The sequence below is a fragment of the Protomyctophum bolini genome, assembly GCF_963924005.1.
Source record: "Protomyctophum bolini genome assembly, chromosome: 5".
NCBI lineage: Eukaryota > Metazoa > Chordata > Actinopteri > Myctophiformes > Myctophidae > Protomyctophum > Protomyctophum bolini.
The window spans coordinates 10,728,732-10,750,458 of NC_137866.1; the positions used below are offsets into that span (position 1 = coordinate 10,728,732).

Sequence of the window (21,727 nt, forward strand, 5' to 3'; positions counted from 1 at the left end):
AGTTAAGTTATTTTTAAGTTAAGTTTTTAACTTAGCCATAACCATACGAGTAAGACGCGCAAACGCGGGAAGCGAACGCAGCTCGTACATATTTGGGTTTTGGACGTATAGCTGCTTTGGGGACTCCTTATATGGTGCCCCTTTTGTGCCCCTTTTTGTGAGCTGAGTGGACCTGGCCCCTTTTGTGCCCATATATGGAGCTGAGTGATTGCTGATGCAACACACTCCATATTTGGATAGCGGGACAGACAGACACACACACACACAGACAGACATGATCTGCTAGGTCTCATAGTAAGTGCTCACTGCATTCGCAATAAGGAGTCCCCAAAGCAGCTATACGTCCAAATATGGAGTGTGTTGCATCAATCACAAACAAATCACTCAGCTCCATATATGGGCACAAAGGGGGGACACACACACAGACAGACATGATCTGCTAGGTCTCATAGTAAGTGCTAATTGCATTCGCAATTAACAATATACCCGGATACATCCTTCCAAAACTTGTTAATGTGGGTGTTGTCCATGGTGTTGTCACGGAAACGGTCGACAACGTGACGTCAGGCCATGACGTCACGTTACCCTATTAAAGTAAAGTTAAAGTAAAGTATGGTCAGTCAGTCAGAAGAAGATCAATAACATAACATACTACAAGTAAATATATCATACAGTAAGTATCCTATATAGAGAGTGAGTACGCAGGGAATCGACGTGGTCAATTACCCGGATGTGTGTCTCAAAAAATACAAATATAGATTTGTGTGTGTATTTATTTAAATAAGTTGTAACATATTTTCTATTATACTAAAAAATAAATTTCGCTTTATAATACCATACCGCATGAGGAAATATAAATGTCCTTACCAATATGGCTGACTTTTAGAGACGCCAGTCAGCAGTTTGCAGCCTTTATTTTTGCGCAATTTCCTGTTGTACTTCCTTTTCAGCGTGGAGACGGAAGGAGCGTCCAGCCAAAATGAGGTTAGATAGAATTTCGTTGATTAATGTATTTTAATGTAGAAATGTGCGTTTAACGCTATGCACATTATCTATTACTATATTCGTGAAAGTCTCTGGTTCCGTTTTCCTTTTGTAATTTCACTGTACGATGTTAATTCTTCGACTTGAACATATATATGCAACCGACTCGACGCCGGTGGGAGCAGCGCAACCATTGGCATATTGGAAATCCTATCCGTTGTCATCCACACTATAAAAATACATTTTAAGACTGTATTCGGACATTAAAGTAATACATATCTAATAACCTTATCCTTAAGTTGATTATTGGTACATTTTGTAGACATAAGTCACTCCGATGCCCCGTCTTAGAACGGCGTGTACGTAGAGGCACTAGCCCTGATACATGACTGGTTCACATGACGCTCGTGATGGACGCAGGGCGTCGCAGGCACATTTAAGACGCAAAATTAATATGAAATGTTTTTATATTATGATATGCCCCGCTAACTTTGTTTGTTTTGGGTACCCCTTTCAGTAAGGTCTCAAGAGACACGTTGTACGAATGTGTGAGGGAGGTCCAGCAGGGAGCAAGGACAAAGCATAGGAAGTAAGTTGTATGTTTTATGACACGTGTCAAATGTTAGTGGGGGGGGGTGGGTGTAATGTTGTGGTGGTTCTCCTAATTCTGGGTATTTTCTTTTAGGTTTGTGGAGACTGTGGAGCTGCAGATCAGCTTGAAGAACTATGATCCACAGAAGGACAAGCGTTTCTCTGGCACCGTCAGGTTTGGACCTTTACTGTTTAACCCAACCTTCTCCCTGTGCGTTTCCAGCCCTGTCTAATACTACAATATATCATGGGTAATTGATTGAAATGTAGGACTAAAGCCTACCCTAGACAGGCCAGGAACATGCATTGAGAAGTTCTCTGGGTAGTCTGACTGAGCCTTTGGGAAGGCAAAGCAGACGGACCCCTACCCTGGGTCTTAAAACATGAGGGGAGGCTAAGGGCGACTGGGCTGTCAAGTTCATGTCGTCCAAGCCGACCATTTGTCAATAAGTTACCGCTGAGGCCATCTGGAACAGCATCCATAAGTGGGTAAGGCTTTTATATTTTAAAAGCTATACCTAATGATGAATGCAGAGCCTGTTGGTAATAATAATTTGTTTTCTCTGCAGGCTGAAGTCCCTCCCCAGGCCCAAGTTCTCTGTGTGTGTCCTGGGAGACCAGCAGCACTGTGACGAGGCCAAAGTCGCTGAACTGCCCCACATGGACATTGAGGCCCTCAAGAAGCTCAACAAGAACAAGAAGATGGTCAAGAAGCTCGGTATGTTAATTTTGAGTTTTTACCTACAAGAAATGGAATTTCAGATATCACATGCTTATTAGCCTGGGCACCATTTCATTTCGGTATATGATCCTGTCGGGAGAGGATGATATCGTTTCGTCATGTTGTAGTATTGTTTTGTAGTCGACAAAGTTTTGTAGGCAACTTCCTTTCCCCTCAAACCGATTTTTCTCAAAAGCTACAGGCTACGAGAGCTTGTCTTTTGTAATTATTTGTTTGGTCCAAAATATATATATCATAGTAAGTGATATATATATCACTTATATAAACAAGAGTTGGCTTTATGCTTATAAGGTCTTAAAATAATAAGTTTTGAAATGTCGGGGGAAAATGCATTGGGAAATATTTCCTGGGTCAAGTAGCTAGAATTGATATGGGCCACAGCAATGACTTAAAATTCAAGAAATTGAGGCATGTAGTGCAACATGCCTCAGACTTTGACTTTGCCAACAGACTTAAATGAAAATAAAGTGAATCTTTTATTTGATTTGTGTCTTCTAGCCAAGAAGTATGACGCCTTCCTTGCTTCGGAGTCTCTGATCAAGCAGATCCCTCGTATCTTGGGTCCTGGTCTGAACAAGGCTGGCAAGTTCCCCTCCCTGCTCACCCACAACGAGAACCTAAACACCAAGGTGGATGAGGTCAAGTCCACCATCAAATTCCAGATGAAGAAGGTAGGTTTATCAATGGCGGTCAAAAAGATTTTGATTTCTTAATCTAGTACATAATATGCCTTTTGTAATGAACCCATTTAGACCAGGCAGGGACCCCTATACGCAACTATACCTTTCAATCTGGGAACCCCTTTTGTGGTGCTTATGTTTGTATATTAACGTAGTTTTTTTTTTTTAAATAAATATTTGTTATAATATACGTTTTTCAGGAAACTAGGTCAGAATTTAGAAGGTGCAGTTTGTCTGAGCGATGACACTAACCATTGCTTGCTGTGTTGCAGGTGCTTTGTCTGGCTGTTGCTGTGGGCCATGTGAAGATGGCAGAGGATGAGTTGGTCTACAACGTTCACCTGGCTGTCAACTTCCTGGTGTCTCTGTTGAAGAAGAACTGGCAGAACGTGCGTGCCCTGTACATCAAGAGCACCATGGGCAAACCCCAGCGCCTCTACTAGATGGTCAAATTCTTTTCTATAAATAAAAATGTGGAGACCCTCCAGTATTCTTGTTTGTACTTTTTTTCCCCTTTCCTACTTAACGGTTTACAACTTTGTTTAAAAAATGATTGCGCTGCAGTTGATTGTTTTGTTCAAGGTATAATATTGCAATCATTGAATATTGACAGAAAATAATTTAGCTGTCACTGATTTGATCTAAACGGGAGTACCCATTGTATCACTTGCAATTGTTTAGTGTTATAATGTGGTTAATATGTGGTTGAATTTATTTGGTCAATTTCGCTTGTTTATCCTGTGCATTGGTAGAGCGTTGCTGTCCTGCCCCCGTTCATGACGAAGACGACAGGCCCAGGAAATTATTCCCCAAATTAATTTTCCTCAGACTAAAAAAAGGTATTCAAAGTGCTGTGGACAAAGCCAACTCGGATTGTGACAAATCATGACAAAATATTTTGGGCTGAAATAATTACAAAGAAGAAAAGGTGTTGTACCCTACCCTTTTATTTTATTCTTTCTAGTTTGTTTGGCCTAAAAAATATATTTATCAAGTTCTGAGTTGGCCTTGTTCGAGGCTTACATATCTTTAAATAAATACTTTTTGAAATGTTTATGGGGGGGGATGCAGAATTTTTCATTTACAGAGATCACTTGAAAGAGACCTGGCCAAAAAAGCAATTTTTTTCCTATTGAATCAGCTGTACTCTAAACAGAAGTGTGTGATCAATTTCAAACATTGGAGAAAAGTAGACAACCCTATGTGAGTGTGACAGTCTTTGAATTTGGCTCCAATTCCTTTAAGGATTGCTGTAACTCTGAGCTACTGATCTCCTAATAGGATTATCCTTTTCAGTACTCTACTGAAAACGTGTACAGCAAGAACGAACTCCATTACATTGAACAGAGTTCTTGATCCTACCAACATCTATAGTACAGTATCTGCGTCTTAATATTTGTATTGTAGATTCAGGAAAGCCTTACATTTTTGTCCCTTAACTTTATTGTCAAAAGTCATTTGGATTATCTGGAGTGCTACAAGCTTGTGCAATGAGCGCTGAGGTGAGTCCACTTGTCTTGATCATGACCACTATTAAACACTCAACAACTTTGATTTTGCGACAGTATCAATTCCTGAGGAAAGTCATGTTTTCACTATTCCATAAGGTTTCTGAAGAGGCCCATTACACTGACCATCAGTTCATAATGCAATGCAGCGAGGACAGTGAAGAAGGTACAGCTATTTATCTGCTTGATGTATCTGGAAAAACTGGAGGAAAAAGTACTCAAATGTTTTACTTAAGTAAAAGTATCAATTCTGCAATGTAGAAATACTCTGTTAACAAGGAATTCAAAATGTACTTGAGTAAAAGTACAAAGGTATCAAATATATCAAAATGTACTTAAAGTACCAAAAATAGAAAGTACTCATTATGCAGAATGTCCTATTTCAAATTTGATTTGTGTACATTCATCTTTTGAAAATAGATCTACAAGCTCGCAATGCATCGCGACGCATTGTGAGCTTGCACATCGGCTATTTTCAAATGGACTAAAATGTATATAGGGCTGAAGTGATGTATGTTTTGTAATAATCAAAATGTAGTAACTCTAGTTTTCAAATGTAGTAGAGTAAAATAATATTCGCCTGTAGTGGAGTAGAAGTAAAAGTATTGGGAATTGGAAATAACTCTATTAAGAACAAATATGTACAGTAGCCTACTTATGTAAATGTCATTTCCACCACTGCTGAAAAAGTATTTAGAGATCAAAAACAAGTAGACTGTCACGTTAAACTGATCTCGTTCGCAGAAATCAGTCAGGAGGAGCAACCAGTGACACCCTGGTGTGAACTTTCCATTGTAGAGCGTGTAGGCCTTGACAGGTGATGGAATGCAATGTTTCACTGCATTTGGATTATTGGATTATTATTTTTTTAATTAAATGTGGTCTTACTAGATTTGGTATTTTTTATCTGTTTGACAGTGTAGAGATGTCAGAGAAAGAGGTAGAGGTAAGGCAATTTATATTGTATTAATGGTAACATACATTATAATATATTCTATCTACTACAGTATGTGTCTGTGTAACCTTGCTTGCTGTTTGTTAATTGATGTCCACTCAGGCCGCCGTCTCTCAGATTGGCCTGGCCTTCTGTTGTGACCAATACACCCTAAAGCAAAGGCTACAGGCAGAGGAACATGCCCGCAACCTGGCTGAAGAGAACATCCAGCTGGAGTTGATCAGAGGCAAGGAGAGCTTAGAGGTAGGCAAGGATAAGTGCATGTATATGGTATTTGATGCACCGGATAGATCATATCCAGTACCATGTGTAAATATGTAGATAATTTGTTTTTTATTGATCTCTCTATATCCCTTGCACCCCCTGCCCCCTTATTCCTTGTGGAAATAAGGAATAATAAGGATGGAGCATGCACAAATACTATCACCTGCTGTGACGTGGCAATAAAGTTATATTGCCACGATAGCACAGATCACAACTCCCTACCCTTTACTCTACTCTCTGTCAGATTCTGCACTTTACATTGTCAATTTCAAGCATTTGATTAAGCAACCATTATTTTGAGTTTGTATTGTTTTCCTATGGCACACAGTAGCTTTAATAGACTAATGACAGTGAAATCACGGGCACAGGACTTGAGAATTGATGTTGTTCCATTGCACATAGTAAATGTGATCTTTGTGTTTATGTGTGGTCTTCAGGCATTGAAGGCCTTGTGTCTGGACAGTAAGCGCAGTAGGATCATCCAGAAGCTGGAGTTATGTCTGGATATTCTTGGTGGGACTGTGGAACGAATTTTCAACACGTCTGAGGTGCTGGGGGCTGTCCACCAGGTATAAGTACGCTCACTTGTCCATTACGCTTTCATCTCTGAATGGATGTTCTGTAATCGTCATCTATGTGTTTTAGGAAGCACGTGTGAGCCGAGCAGTGGAATTGATGGTGGCTCACATGGAGACTCTGAAAAGACGACATGGCCGAGACGTAGCTGAGTTGAAGGAAGCCAGGCGGCTGATCCATAAGAGCGTCCGCAGGAAACCTTCAGACAGAAGTTCAGAGTACAAAGAACTGCCAGGTTTTTACATTTCCATTGAGCCCCTATTGCAGTAAATGTCAGCGTTCAAGGTTGTTCTTTATCGTTACATCTTGTGCACAGGTACTGTATGTACATAAGAGTAAAACTTATTTTTGCTTGGCTTCTTTCAGACAATGTAACAGCATAGGTAATAATAGTAATTAGTGCCACGATAGTAATATAAAAGACTAAAGTCAGTATTAGTAACACTAGTAGGCTAGAGTCAGTAGGACAATAGTAGGATAATACTACCAGTAAGACGCGCAAACGCGGGAAGCGAACGCAGCTCGTACATATTTGGGTTTTGGACGTATAGCTGCTTTGGGGACTCCTTATATGGTTATGGCTGAGTTGTAATATTATACACCAGAACGTATCAGTAGCTGCTACAGTACTTGATATACAGTACAACACAACAGTACCTATACTACATTTACGTAACGTAGGAACGGTCAAACGTTTAAGATGCCATTCAAATGAATGGGTGATTTGGTTTCTGATAAGGTGTAAGATTTCTTTATGACATTTATTTGATTCTGAGCCATCCCACTGATACAGATATCTTGTTGTAGATACAGATGGACTCAAAGACAAAAATGAGAAGAAAACCTCTCAGCAGGTATTGAGATATTTGGCTTGTGGTACCACCTAACCTTTGAGCTGCTTTCTCATTTCTTCCCACAATTAATCTTCTTTGTGTTTTTCTCTTCCTTCTCTTTTAGCCAAATGGCCGCCGTAGGGTCAGCATGGCAATCATCACTAAACAGGTAGGTACTATTGTAGTTCATTTTGTCTTCCTCAATTGTTCAAATATCCAAAATGTTATAATTTTTTCTCTCCAGGAGAGGAGAAAACGAGACTTAAAAAATCAGGCAGCATGTCCTGATAAGAAAGCCATCACCACAACCCTGAGCGCAGAATCCAGCGCCTCCATGATGACAAAGGATGCTGTTTGCTCGATGGACGACAGGTAACGCCTGCCTTTCTGTCTTTATATGCACATATAATAATAATAATAATAATTGACTTGATATACGGTACACACTTGTTTGTTGTTTGTTCTTTCTCAGTGTAAAGATCTGAGAATCTCTTGATAGCCAATTATATAATTATTTCTAGTCTATTGCTGGAAACATGCATTCATAGTAGTGTGTCTTCAGTTTCGTATTTCATTTTCATCAACATAAAAAGAGAAAACAAAATCAAAATCGTATTCACCCACTATAATGACATGTTTCCTTTTAGTTGTAATATGCACGAGGCTTGACTCATATTCAAGTATCTGCACATGATCTCATAACTAGACATATACCGATCCAAGTATTCAGACAGGATTTCACTATGCTAGATAATTGTGTTTTATATTTCTTTCTATTCATATCCCATCTTGCTGACTTCTGTATCAGTTATGACATACACAATTACACATACTCTGTAACATGTAACAGAGTATGTGTTAACAGAGTAATAGAGTACCGGTATGTGTAATACATACATGGCTTGTACAAAGGGTTATATTCTCTGTGTGTGTTTAACACAAGTAACGCAAGTACATGCAATTATACATTATGATATCCTCTTTTTCTGTGGTTCTGCCAAGATCTGTTCCAGGTGATACTCCGTCAGAGACTTCAGCTGTTCCACTGGAACCATGTCCTGTCCCTGCACAAGAGAGTCACTGTCCTCCAGCCAATAGGTGCTTCACCTCACCTCACCACTGACACAACCTGATAGGTCAGGACTTTGAGTCTGAACCCTGATATTGTGAGTTAATGTATTGGATTTTGTGTGTATTCTTTGCAGGTCCTCCCTGGATGCCCTGAGACAGAGACACAAGGGGAAAGTGGGACTTTCAAAGAAAAAGATGGACAGGAGTAGGAGGAGCGTGCATGTTTACCAGTCTATAGGCTTGTAAGTTAATTAACAACATTCTTATTTTATTTTAGCTGCAGATAAAGTAAAAAAATGGTCCATAGTTTCAATCAATCAATCAATCAATCAATCACTCTATCTGTCTTAGATAGGTTAGAGTGGGTGACAAATATTATCACACGAAAAGATGAAATTACCTACCTAGGTTCCATCCTGGAGGCAAATCTTTCCGGTGATAAAATGGCCACCAACGTAATCAAAAACTTCAACCAAAGAACAAGATTCCTACACAGGATCTCCTCACTGGTCAACAAAAACACCTTGAAAACAGGAGCCCTCGTACAAGGTTTCTTCGACTATGCATGCACCTCTTGGTACCACAGCACCTCTTAGGCCTCACACCAAAATGTGGAACGCCCTCCCAACAGTCATTAAGACATGTGAATCCCTTGACCTTTTACTTCCTCTATGATGATTTCATGTTTTTTACTATATAGAAGTGTATATTTGGGCCTGGGCCGTGGCTCAGCGGTCCAGGCACCTTCGCCGGCAGCCCGAGCCTGGCAGTGTGCCGTGGGTTCGACTCCCGATCCCGACGGCCCTTACTGCATGTCCTCCATCTCTCCCCCATTTCCTGTCAGCCTACTGTCTGTCCCTCTATAAAAACTATAAAATATAGGCGAAAGCCGCAGTCAGTCAGTTATTCCAACCCACCTTCCTTCCTTCCTTCATTCCTCAGAGACAAACTGGTAGTGTCTGTCTTATCCATTGTTCGTGAGTACATTCAAGTGTATAGTAGTCATTCAGTGTTTAAAAGTGGAACCTATGGGTAAATAGCAGCTTTGGGATGAACACTGATGAGCATTACATTTATTCCCTCCTCAGGTGGTGTATGTGGAGGCGTTGCTCTGTGTATCACTGGCTGCATCGCTGTCACTGGGCTCTCACCATCACCATGCCCCTCCTGGTACTCCTCTGTGTCATAACACTAGTTCTCTTTTTATTCTAAGCTACACAAAACAAGATAAGGCAAATGATTACAATTTTGTCATGTTTATTTATGTCATACTTTCTGTGTTTGTCAAACACGAGTCATTCATTTGGAGCAGGAGTTTTCAATTGGTGGTCCTTTATATGTGGTCCCTCGCTCGCTGACCATGGCATGTAGTATTGTAGGAAAGTGACAATAATTTTTTCTTTCCATTTTATTTTATTTTGGGGTAACTTTCATGATATGAGTTTAGTGGCATTAAAGACGTTATCATTATGGCCCTATAGATCCTTTCAGGAGGCTGGTGCTTTAATTTTAAAGGTACAGAAGAGGATGTATGAAACATCCGCATCTAGTTCTAGATGAATTGTCAGGCATAATTCCCAGAGCTTACAGTAAAACAATTAAAAGACGTTTCTTCTATTTATATATGTATATTGCCTTTTGCAAGAGTGCTTTTTTCCACACTGAGTTATCTGAAGAATAAGTACAAATCCAGGTTGGAGCCAGAAAATGACAGTATGTGACTGTCCCTGTCCACCACTATAGCCAAGAAAAACCCTAATTTTAACCCATACCACCACCCATGTTAATTATTAATCAAGATGGTAGTCCTTGGGCTATAATATGTATTGAATAATAATATAAGGTGTGAAGTCTGCTACGTCTGAGGAAACCAGAATATATATTTTATATATATTTTACTCTGGTTAGTGGTACACAACAAGATGTAACAGAGAAAGAAACCTGGAAACCGTGAATTGTCCATGAACAATTTTGTGACCCTAATTTAAACTTAAGTACAGATGTGTACAGACAACCTGAAATACATGTGTGAGTTTGACGTGATATGCGTAATTTAATATGCGTAAATGTTTATGAACAGTTTTGGTGTTTCATTTTAGAAGGACAACATACATACTCACAAATTGCACCAGAAATCACAGACAATATCATTATGTCATTTAAAAAAAATGTTTTATTTCATTTTATTATAAATATACAAACAATATCAAAACTGATACAATCACTTGGTTAGTATCTCAAAATATTGTAGTGAGAAAAAAATCCAACAAACCACTTCACTATTAAAGGCATTAGGGTTAATACAATAAAAAATTACAATAGCAAGGCTTGAGACTTATAGCTTCACATTGTCATCAACCTACAACTATTATTAATTCATTATATAAAAAAGCAAACAATACTTTTTCTCCAAAACATTTCCAAAGTATGTATATTATTTTTAGTGATAGTTGTCTATGCTACAATGTAAAAAACATTAAATAGATAAATATAGCATAGACTTATATTAGGACACTTTAACAGAATTTGGAAGCTAGGTGAATCTATTGTGCAAAATGAGTGCCAGACACAAAGAGACTTTTGCGAATTACAGCAAATGTAACATATTAGTCTGTGTGACACATTAGTGAAACAAATCATATTTTTCCTGTCAAAAGGAACCTACCCGATTCACCCTAGTAACCTTAAAGAAAAGAGAAATTATTTTTAAACATACAATGTATTTTAAAACATAAAATATGTTAAAATAAATAAAACTGGCATACTGCCTATACTTTTAAGTTTTAAATTAAACAATTGCGGAAAGATGCCACGATACCAATAGGTCCAATGTTTTCTGCATTCTGTCAAGGACAGTGTCCAGCCTCTTTGGACATACAATCTCACAGAGAGTCCATTGACTAAATAAATATAAAACGTTTTTAGTTTTTTAATGCATTTCCTACTTAATGCACAGTCCTGCTGAGTTTCCCAGGCTACACCTGACTAACTATTTCAGCATCTTCTTCAACAAACCACTGGACTGGGGTTCCATCTGCAGCTCTCTGGAGAATCACAGAACCCTGGAAAACAAGGTAATTGAAAATCAGTATTCACAAGTGATTTACATATGAATTTGTCATAATTAATTATATTCTATGATAATTTGCAGCACCTCCATGACTAATGTCTAATTATGCCATATTTGTTTAAAACCCAATTTGACCTGAGATCAGATTCTAAAAATGTCTTCTACATCCCGTCAGTTTTCTGAAAAAGCTATGTTTCTATGTCAGTCGTTCTTCGATTTTTCTAAAATAGCAGACCTACAAGCTCTGTGGCGCGCTATGAGCTTGTAGATCTGCTATTTTTCAATAGCTAAAGCATAGCATGATGCTAACACAAAAAGGGGTTCCCGCCCAAAATGGGTTAACGCCAGTTATTTAGCCAATTATATAGCCAATTTATTATTACTAAATTGGGCACCAGCCTACTTGGGAATGATGCAAGTAGGCTGTCGCATGGCCCACCCGGTTATGCACTTGCCATTGTACCCGTCTCTCTGTGTACCCATGTACAGTAGGAAATCTCTGCCTATATGTCCCTTTTATGCCCATATATGGAGATATCGGTATCGGTCTGTCCTTGACTCCATGTTCATTTTATACCCTATATAAGATCACCATAGATGTTGGATCTACGGTTCTGGACAACTGGATCTCCATATATGCCTATCATAACCAAACGACTGCACAGCACTCCCTCGAGTCCTTGCTGAGTACTGAAGCGATCCGAGTCGGTCAGCCCCATTCGGCCAGTTCTCCAGATACTGTGAACTACTGGCGGACAGCTGTTCGCATTGATGGTTTTGAGCATTTATTGTATTGTAAGATTGTAAGATGTGTGGTGGTGGCGGTCCACTTCTATTTTCATTTTTCCAAAATTATAGTAAAGGTGGTACAGGGCCAAGCAAAGAAGTGGAAATAGTTTGCGCGTACTGACCTGTTTGTAGGGGGGTAACTGAGGTGAAGCAGGGCTCTTCACTCGGTAGGAGCCCTGACGGTTCAGGGAGGCTGGACATGACTTCTGGAACTGGTTCCTCTGGTGCCAGGACTTGAGCTCCTCTGAAACCATCTCCCTGGGCATCATACGGCTGGCATGGTTGGGGTACTCCCTTAGCGAGGGGGTTCGTACTAGCCTGTTGTAGGGAGGTGGAGGTTTTAGCATACTCTTGGAAGAGGCAGTGCCCTCCTGCCACTGTCTATGCTGTGGGGAGCGGCTAACAGGGGGAGGCTGGGACAGGTAGCGCTTCTCCCTATTCATCTCCTGAGGGGACAAGGGGAGATCCCCTGCCACAGCCCTGCAGTAGCTTGGTCTAGCTTGGGGCTGGTTGGCATTCCTGTTCACAGCAGGGGATCTGGGGGAGTTGAAAGGGCCTTTTTGGGCCCCAAAATGGAATCCGTAAGGAGGAGGGCAGAGCTTGGGGATCTCTGTGGGTCCATCTCTACTGGGGGAGCTTGTGTAGGAGGATGCTGAGTGGTCCGAGCTGCTGTCTTCAGAGCTGGACTGGTAGAGGTGCTGGGGGGAATACTCTGGAAAGCGCGCCATGAAATCAGTAGCACAGCGCCGCTGTTGCGGCCTGGTGCGCCCACAGTTGTTCGCTGGGTTGAAATGCTCCATGTCAGGCGATGGATTGCTTTTGGAAAGTCTATGGAAAGAATGTGACACGTTAGAAAATATACTTTAATTAAAAGGTGCAGTAAGTGGCAGTATATTTTGTGAAAATATTTGTTAAATAAATAGCTATTCTATATTCTGATAGTAATCTGATAGTAGTCATTGATATAGAGTGTTTGTTCAGTAACAGGGTTCTCCCTGTCTCTAGCTCTTTAACAGACTATATATTTTTAGGTCAGAATACCAATTTTATCATGATAGAGAATTCATACAGGATACAGGAAAAACAATTGAAATTGGATGGGATGACACAAACGGGCAGACACAACTGGAACACTGTAAAAACGAAGCTGATAAATGGGTATCCTCTCCGGATGATTGCCATGATGACGGCAACCAACCTGAACATGTATTTTCTGTTTATTAAAGAGCTAGAGAGAACCCGTAATTGATCAAACACAGCACCTTTAATTGCCTCAAAAATCGGGGGAAAGGGCAAAAATACACCTGCATCTCAAAATGCCCCTGAAATTCAGTTTAGGTAAGTGCTATAAATACATCTTCAATAGTATTGTCTTTACTCTTTAGGATCTTCTCACCTGAAAGACTGGGAGTATTGTCGGCGTACATGCAGCTCTGGGGTGGAGGGGGCACTGCTGGAGTGGTTGTGACGCAGTGCCAGGTTCTGGATAAACTGACAGGGAAGAACCCTACCATCTGCACACACTGGAGTTCCCACTGGACTGCTGCACACAACAAAAGGCAAGACGGACACAATTAGGGATGCAACTATCGATTAGTTTGTTATTATTCTATTGAAGACTTTTTCGATTAATCAAGTACGGTAATTAAGAAGTGCATTTATATGGTATACAGTATATTTTACAGGGGCGCTAGCCCAGCTTTCCGGGTTTGTGTAAACACAAACATTGGCTTGTGATTGGCTGATCACCCCATAGCGATGATTTCATTGGCTGAGCAAAGTACATATTGAAGATAAAAGGCAGAAAAGTGAGGATGCAAATTGTGTTTGGCCAGAATGAGATTATGTATGATGAAGTATGATAAGAGCGCACCTCACTTCACATAGGTGTGATTTTTATATACAGTAACAACGAATCGATGCAGAATCAACTGATTTGAATAGTCCGTCTGGTTAACCACTGGAGCCCTATTTTCTTGTGATGTATTGTGAGCTTACAGGTGGGATATTGTTGTAATATTTTTTTATAATCTACTAAACTGATTAGTTTGATTAGCTGTTGTGCCCCTAGACACCATAACCTGATGTAGAATGGGCTGCTTGAATACTTTGGAAGACTACTATACATTGAGGACTTTTGGGAGTGTCCTCATGCTTTGGGCATTCTTACTTACTTGGACCTGCTGCTGCAAGCAGATTGAGGCTTTGAGGGCTTCCAGTAAGGCTGATCCAGACTGGACTCTTTCCATGGAGAGTTCTTGATGGGAGAGAGCTTGTACTCCACACTGGCATGGCTCGAAGACTGCTGGGAAGACTGGAGGGAGCTGGTTGATGATGACGATTGAAGAGGGTCTGCATAGGGGGAGCTCAGGGCCGGAGGAGAGAGGGGGCCAGAGGAGTCCATGTCTACGGTGGATCGGGAGGATGAGATAAATGGGAAATGAGGCTAGACTGTTTCAAATGAGTGACCATGATTTTTGACATGCAAAAACCCAACTTACCATCATCCATGCCGACTGCATCAGATAAGGAGCTGTCATCAGACATGGATAGATCTAGGAACAGAGACAGAACTGTTTTAATTTAGTGTAGAATCCTAGAATCCCGTCCCTAGTCTGGAAATGTCATACTAGGTGGACATTAAGCAAAAAATCACCCGTTGCTCCTGACATGCATTGCGTCGTGCTTGCAGTTAGGGTTAAGTTAGGGTGTCGGACTAATGACTGTCGGACTGTTAGTATGTCGGAACCTGTACCCAAAAATAGCAGATCTACAAGCTGTTGTGAGCTTGTACTACTAGTTTTTTCAGTGAAGACATTTGGTATAGAGGGGGAAAAAGGAGGGGCGTAAGTATAGACCCCTGGAGGACCTCGATCAATCAAGTATAAGCTTTAAGTTTAAGTGGTTAAAGTGAACCCTTCATGATCAAACTACAACTTTTCCATTCATGAGACTCCTGCGGTGCATCGTTTGGCCTGAAGGGGGCAGCAGTGTCACTCACCTTTGTGTTTGGTTGGGATAGTGGTTTCCAAGGAGCGTTCATTCCTGTTCCTGTGCTGCAACACAACCACTTGCAGTTCTTTCACTTTCCTCTCTTCTCTCTTACACTGCTGCAGTCTGCTCTTCTTCTGCGGTTTACTGAGTTTCTCTTCCAGCGAGAGTTTCCGGGCTGCTTCAAAGATCTGGAGCTGAAGGGCCAGGTCAGCCTCCAGTCCCTGTAACACTGAATTCTGGTTTAAGAATAAAATTCTGGGATTAGTTCAGAATAAGTTTAAAATTTGTCCAAAGGGGAGAATGGGAAATCTATGTCCATTGTCCACCCTTTTCTTTATTTAGTTCAGTTAAACTTTAGACAGTTAGACATGAAAAAGAGACAATGAGAAGGAGCCATAAAAGGATGATACTATCATGATCCTAGGTCAGATATAGCCAATTCTGCTTGTTTACCCACTATGATGCATACGTGTGATAAAGTAGATGGTGATATGGGACTGTACCTCTCCATTCTGATGGATCAGGCCTTCATCCAACTTGAAGGCTGCTCCTATCCTCCTGCGAACCCGAGGGGGCTTCTCATCAGGCATCAGAGGATAGTCAGAGGACATCTTTCCAGTCAGCTCCTGTGAAGACAAAGGCCAAAGTCAGATCCCAGGGCATTGTGAATTTTCTTTCCCCCCAGCTACTACACATGTTATGATATATATATACTGTAGCTTAAGCTTGACCTGTTAGTATTGACCTTTATCTGTTTGGCTAGTACTCTTCATCTGTTTGGCTATAGTACTCTTCATCTGTGTAATCATACTGATATACTTGTGACGTCATGGTTACTGCTTTATCAGCACAATGTAGCCTATGCCCAATGATAGATGCAACTAATATCACACAACAGTTTCTTAAATGTATTAACCACATACAGAGAATATATAGTTCACATTACATGAGTAACTATAAATGCTCTCTGTCGAGATGCCAACTTGCACCTTGCACACAGGTAGGCCATACATGGAGACCCACATGAAATCATTCAATCATCAATCATTGTTCAATCAATCAATCTTTGTTACTAAATATTTGAATCAACTGTAAAATACACCCACCGCCTCTCTAATGCAAAGCTTCCGGAGCTCTAGCAGACAGAGCTCCAGGCGGTCCTCCAGAACTTGGTGCTTCATCTTCAAGGCCCTTGTATGGGTGGTCAGGTCCTTCACTGGGGATGTGGGGCTATCTGGGCCTGTAAGTCACCAAAAGATTCCATCATCAGTCTATCATCACCATGGTCATTAACAGCAGATACTTATGCTAATGTTGGTGTGACATCCGCCAACATTTTGCAACAACTTAAATCATTTAATTACAAATTGGTATTGTCCATTTTCAAGACGAAAAACAAATAAATACATTAACTGAAATTCAATATTTTTGTCAACCAAAGACTATCAGACTGTTTTGTAACAAGAAAGAAACTTTCATGTAAAAGATTTGCACCTATCTTTTAGTATTGAGGTACCCTATTGCTTAAATAATGGTGTGTTTGGTGTTTTGGAGTGAAGTTCTTACCAGAGTGCAAGATGATCCCACTGTCAGTGTCACTGATCTCATCTTTGCTCTCCACTGTCGTCATCTTCACTCTCTCTTCGGAGAATTCAGTTCTAGCAATACCTGTAAGCAGAGTTTGATCAGATGACAGATGAGTGATCAACAAAAAAAAACTTTTTTTTAAACCCTTTTATACTTGGTTCTACTTCTCTTCAACAAAAGTGAATTAATCGGCAAGAGTCCATTCACACACTTATCCATGCAACCCCCTGCCTCCCTCCCATGGTCCCTCCCTGCTCCTCAATCACAAAGGCAGCAGACCCCCATGCTTGACTCGGCACATGTGCAGAGGTTAATCCGAATCGGGGTGCCATGGTGACGGGGCACGGCGCGGATGCCCAGGGGAGCGTGTCGCTCTGACTCGCTCATGAGGCGTGTCAGAGGATGTTTAAAAGAGCCCAGACCCAGAAAAAGAAAGCAGATGGCAGCAGGAATTACCACACTCGTGGACTGCACCTGTTCCCCCCGTTCGCCCCTCCCACAGCTCCTATTCAACCAGTGTCCAGAGAGCCCTCCAGGGACTTTGAAGTGGAAGAATGTCTCAATGTTTCAACGATGGGCTTGTCTGCACAACATCAGAACACATAAGGCCCGGTGCTGATTCATGTGCCACATTGGCCACTGCGCCTCAAAGCACTACTCGTAAACAAGAGGGCACAATTCAAGTTTATGATCTATTCTGTGCCAGAACATCTGACAGAGAATAAACAAGAGTGCAACGGGAAAAAGAGAGACAATGGCAAGAGAAGAAAACAATGGCAACAACAACAACAATGTGGGGAGCATGTTTTGTGATTTCATGTCAAATCAAGCCATTAGGTTTCTGGATGGGTTGAGGACACTGCTTAAGGATAGCCTAAGAGATAACTTTTCAAGTTTTCAAGAGAATGATATGTTTCTGTGTGCTTTGGTTGATTAATTTGTCTTTGGTCTCACATGTCCGGCATCACTCAATGCCGCTCTCAGTAGATATTTCAGTGTGACAGTGGATCACAAGAGACTCCTTCATGGTTGTTAACCTGATTAGAGGATATGATTAACTTCCCTTCTTTCTGTTATACTGTACAACCATGGAACCACAATGCATAAACTAAACAACACCCCTGTTTACCCATATCATGAAAAGCCTACTTTAATAGAAAATATTTATCAAACAAAACTTCAACAATATTTCTGGGTCAAGGGACTCAAGCAAACATGTACATGTGCGTGCATACACACACAGGCACAGGCGCACACACACAAGCGCACACTCGCACACACAGTCACACACACACAGGCGCACGCTCGCACACACAGTCACACACACACACACACACACACACACACACACACACACACACACACACACACACACAGTGAACGTGTGTTAGCAAGGCCTTCATAAGCCTAGGTCCTGCTATCTCTTAATAGTGTTTGGAGATGTGTATCAGGCCTTTCCTGTTAGGGACCAGAACGATACAGGACCTGTGTGGATGAGAACGTCCTTTGACAGGATGTTATTGTGTCAATCCCACAGACTCAGCCCTTTCAGTGCAGTAACTCATGTGAACTGATGCAGCTTTGAGTGCACGGTAACACAATGAGTAACAGGCGGCCTGACTGTGCACTGCTTCTCAGTGAAAACAGTGCAACAAAAGGTCCCATATGCACCCAACCGGCCGGGGTAATCTGCTGTGGGTGAAATATCTGCTGACACCTCTGGCTTCAGCCTAAGAATGTTATTGGTCTGTGTTGCACCAATATTGAGACAAGGCTTCAACGAGAGGGGATAGGACGGAACAGTTGCTGAGTGAGTATGCAAGGTAGGGGCCTACACAGGGAGGCTTCTGTGCTGAGAGACACATGGCTCTGCAGCGATATAAAACTAAGGACGTCAACAGGAATTCAGGCCGGTAATCAGAGACAGGCAGGGTAATGTGGGATTTACCCACTTACACTCCATAACTTTCTGAAGACTTTCACAATGTCTGTGGTCGGAGGTCTGGGGCCGACTGAATGAGTGGGTGGGTTGTGGATCTCAATAGAAGTTACAAACCCATTCCCAAAAATGTTTCATCACTTGTCTTTACAGGAACTGTGTTCGTAGGAGTGCTGAAATCATGCTGCGATGAGCGCCTTTATCAGCGCTTTACTAGGATGATTTATGACAGGAATAGCAGTCAATTTCCTGAAGAACTATGTTCTTTTCAATTTCAAAGAACTATGTTCTAACACTGAAATCCCCACCCATTGCACCCAACCAACAGACATGACTTAATTGCTGTTGAAAAAACATGCTAATGATGCCCATCTAGGAACTTGTCAGCAATGGTAGCTGGCCATTCCACCCATCCTTGCTGCTCAAAAATGTAGCATATAACATTTACGGAAGTGGGTGTTTATGGCAGGGAGATTATGATGTGGATTGACTGTCTCCCAGACATCCCCACCACCCTTTCCCATGAGCCCTTGGAGTTGTGATCTCCTGGAATGCTGCCACCACTGTGCTCATTACCACTGTGGTCGGGCCTTGGAATTGCCAATGGAGACCAGCCTAGCCTAGGAAACAGTGAGGGATGCCTGAAACCAGACCGAGGCCCATGTGAAGCCTGTAATTAAGATTCTCGAGTGAATGCTGATACTATGGAAGAAACCAAACGACTTTACAGTATGCCTTATTTCAGAGTCTGATGAACAGCCAAAATCCATTCAGCAAAATTGATCCATGCTGCACACAATGTGGGCTGCTGGAGGAAAAGTGAATCAATGTGGGGGAGTACTGAAACAAAAAAAAGGTTAAGCATTGTGTGATCTGAACTCCAGCAACATGCTTTGTAGCATGTCGTTGGAGTCTGATCATAGCGCCTCATACAAGTATGAACTATGAAGCCTCATACACCGCAGCAAACTCTTGACATGGGTCATAATAAACATACAACTCCCAAAGCCACAGTGATAAGGTGCGTGCGTATACACTGACATCCTAACTAAAGCCAAGAAGAGGGAAAAAAGGCTCAGATTCTGGCAGCCTTTTTACTGTGTCAACTTCCATTCAGATCACCACTATTATTGTAGTGCAGCAGGCTTATATTTCCAAGAGAGACAATACAAAGGTAATAAGCCCCATAGAACTCGTGCGTTCCCAGTCAGCCAGGCCATATGCTGGCCAGACATAGCAGCTATGTCACAACTCAAGGACAACGTAAATATATAGGGCAAGAAGAGATGCTCCATTGTTCTCCAAAAGCTTTAGGGTTGGAGTTCATGACACTGACTCCCTTTGAGTTATAATGTCATTGAATGGTCACCGATGGTCATCTCTCCATGCAGGATGTGGTTTTGTCATTCTCCATTCTCACACTGAAAAATGTCACAAGATATCCTGAAGCAAAGTAACACCGAAGTGTTAACATTTGCACCATGAGAGTAGGCCTAACTGTCAACAGATTGTCTCGCAACACATTTGTGTTTATTCTGTTGGCAGCGACAGCCATTAACCAATGGGTTGCCTTTCATTCACAATCACAAATAATGAAGCCTCTTTACCATATGCGCAAACCTTTATTTTCTTTCATTTAATGCTAAATCTTGTTCATCTACAAGTGTGACTGTGGAGACAAAAGCTGATTGGAATGGCCAGACATACTCATCCACCACAGCCAGGCTATATCCTGTATGAATGAGCAACTGTTTAGTGCTGCTAACAAGCCTAACAATAATCAGCAGGATGTGAATCAATAAATGACTAAAATCTCTCAAATACAGGGATGACATCAGAACAAAGAATGAGCTATACAACAACAACAACGATGATGATGATAATAATCATAATAATCCCAGTACACAGTAGTAGTAGTAGAAGTAATAATAATGCAACCACAGTTAAAACCATTAGCATTTTCTCCTTTTGATTTGATGACTGCCACAAAACAAAATATCATTAATAAATTTCAGCCAGTTTATAGCCACTCAAGTAAAGTCTACAGATTTGGCTACCAAGATTGATTTCTAAATGTCATGCTGCATGTTTATCAGTCTGAACTCACCTTTAAAATTGTGTCCCGTACTCTCCTTTTTTCACACGCTCAGCATCACTTTTAAAGGTATCAAGAGTTGTGAACTTGTGAGTGACTGACTGACTCTGACTGACTGACTGTCCGAGAAGTGATGAGAGTGAGCGGCTTGCCGGCTTGGAAACAGAGTGGGCGTTTCGCTTGGGACATCTGTCCCAGAACACACCATTCTCTTCAGGTGGGGGATAAAGTCGTTTCTTTGTTTTGCGTATAATAGTTTAATCTATTATCTTGTTCACAGTTAATTGCTATTTTTGACGCAAAAGCCTCACGAGTTTCGAAAACTTATTTCTGGTAACATTAAGACGATCCGTGGAATATGGTATATTTCCCTGAATCCCCCCTCCCCCTACTAGTTCAGCATGGTGTGGTCTAGTAGTAGTACGCTGCTTGCTTTCCAGACACGCTCTGCTCCATTGACACAGCACGCGACTCACCGGGGGGTGCTGAAAGCGACATAAAGGAATTGCCTGGGGGGGGGGAAACTTTTGGAACTGGAGAGACAGCTGGCTGGTGAAAGCCTACCAACTATAATTAGGTGCTACCGCCGCTACGGCAGTGCACGACCAGTCTATGTGCACGACACGCGTAAATACAATACAACATCTCCCAGTTTGTGATTTTTTTTACCCCTGTTTATTAAATATATATATATTTAATTAAATGAATTAATTTAAGTCAACCATCCCAATCCATTTCTAACGTCTTCCAGTCTTCCACCAAGGAAAGGAAAAGCCTCCCTCCAGATGGCCTGCTTTCTTCTCTCGCCCCATGATGGAATGAAAAGGTCAGCTAATTAAACAAAGTCCCATATCCATGTGAAAGAAGCCTCGTGCCCTTTGGGGGTTTGTGTATGTGTGACTTGTGTGTAGAGGTGGAGCTGCTTGCAAATCGATTCGCACATTTGAGGGTTCCGAGCGCCACAAACCGGTGCACAAACACCTCTAAACAGCTTTATTGTCACAACAACACATGCTAAAAGCAAGTGTCAGATAGGCTATGCCTACAAA

General features: G+C 41.4%; 2 protein-coding genes across 2 annotated transcripts; one reads left to right on the forward strand and one right to left on the reverse strand.

Moving 5' to 3' along the window:
• Nucleotides 1-933: 933 nt before the first annotated feature.
• rpl10a (ribosomal protein L10a) lies at nt 934-3,484 on the forward strand. Its single transcript, XM_080763371.1, has 6 exons — nt 934-984; nt 1,502-1,573; nt 1,670-1,750; nt 2,145-2,293; nt 2,816-2,988; nt 3,270-3,484. The coding sequence occupies exons 1-6, from the start codon at nt 980-982 to the stop codon at nt 3,438-3,440; spliced, it is 651 nt and encodes a 216-aa protein (XP_080619497.1). The 5' UTR covers nt 934-979; the 3' UTR covers nt 3,441-3,484.
• A 6,980-nt stretch (nt 3,485-10,464) lies between these two features.
• Nucleotides 10,465-20,818, reverse strand: inavaa (innate immunity activator a). Its single transcript, XM_080764600.1, has 10 exons — nt 20,691-20,818; nt 16,624-16,725; nt 16,164-16,297; nt 15,561-15,683; nt 15,065-15,293; nt 14,565-14,618; nt 14,238-14,469; nt 13,460-13,606; nt 12,186-12,891; nt 10,465-11,266 (listed from the first exon to the last, which is right to left on the reverse strand). Exons 2-10 carry the CDS (start codon nt 16,685-16,687, stop codon nt 11,180-11,182), a joined length of 1,776 nt encoding a protein of 591 aa, XP_080620726.1. The 5' UTR covers nt 16,688-16,725; nt 20,691-20,818; the 3' UTR covers nt 10,465-11,179.
• Between the last annotated feature and the right edge of the window lie 909 nt (nt 20,819-21,727).

Bases quoted from the DNA above. Each gene is read 5' to 3' on its own strand.
- inavaa (XM_080764600.1), bottom strand. From the start codon at position 16,687: ATGACGACAGTGGAGAGCAAAGATGAGATCAGTGACACTGACAGTGGG. The intron at 16,298-16,623 runs GTAAGAACTTCA...GGTGACTTACAG, and splicing joins TGGGATCATCTTGCACTCTG to GCCCAGATAGCCCCACATCC. The intron at 12,892-13,459 runs GTGAGAAGATCC...TTCTTTCCATAG, and splicing joins CAATACTCCCAGTCTTTCAG to ACTTTCCAAAAGCAATCCAT.
- rpl10a (XM_080763371.1), top strand. The intron at 1,574-1,669 runs GTAAGTTGTATG...ATTTTCTTTTAG, and splicing joins GCAAGGACAAAGCATAGGAA to GTTTGTGGAGACTGTGGAGC. The intron at 2,294-2,815 runs GTATGTTAATTT...TGTGTCTTCTAG, and splicing joins GAAGATGGTCAAGAAGCTCG to CCAAGAAGTATGACGCCTTC.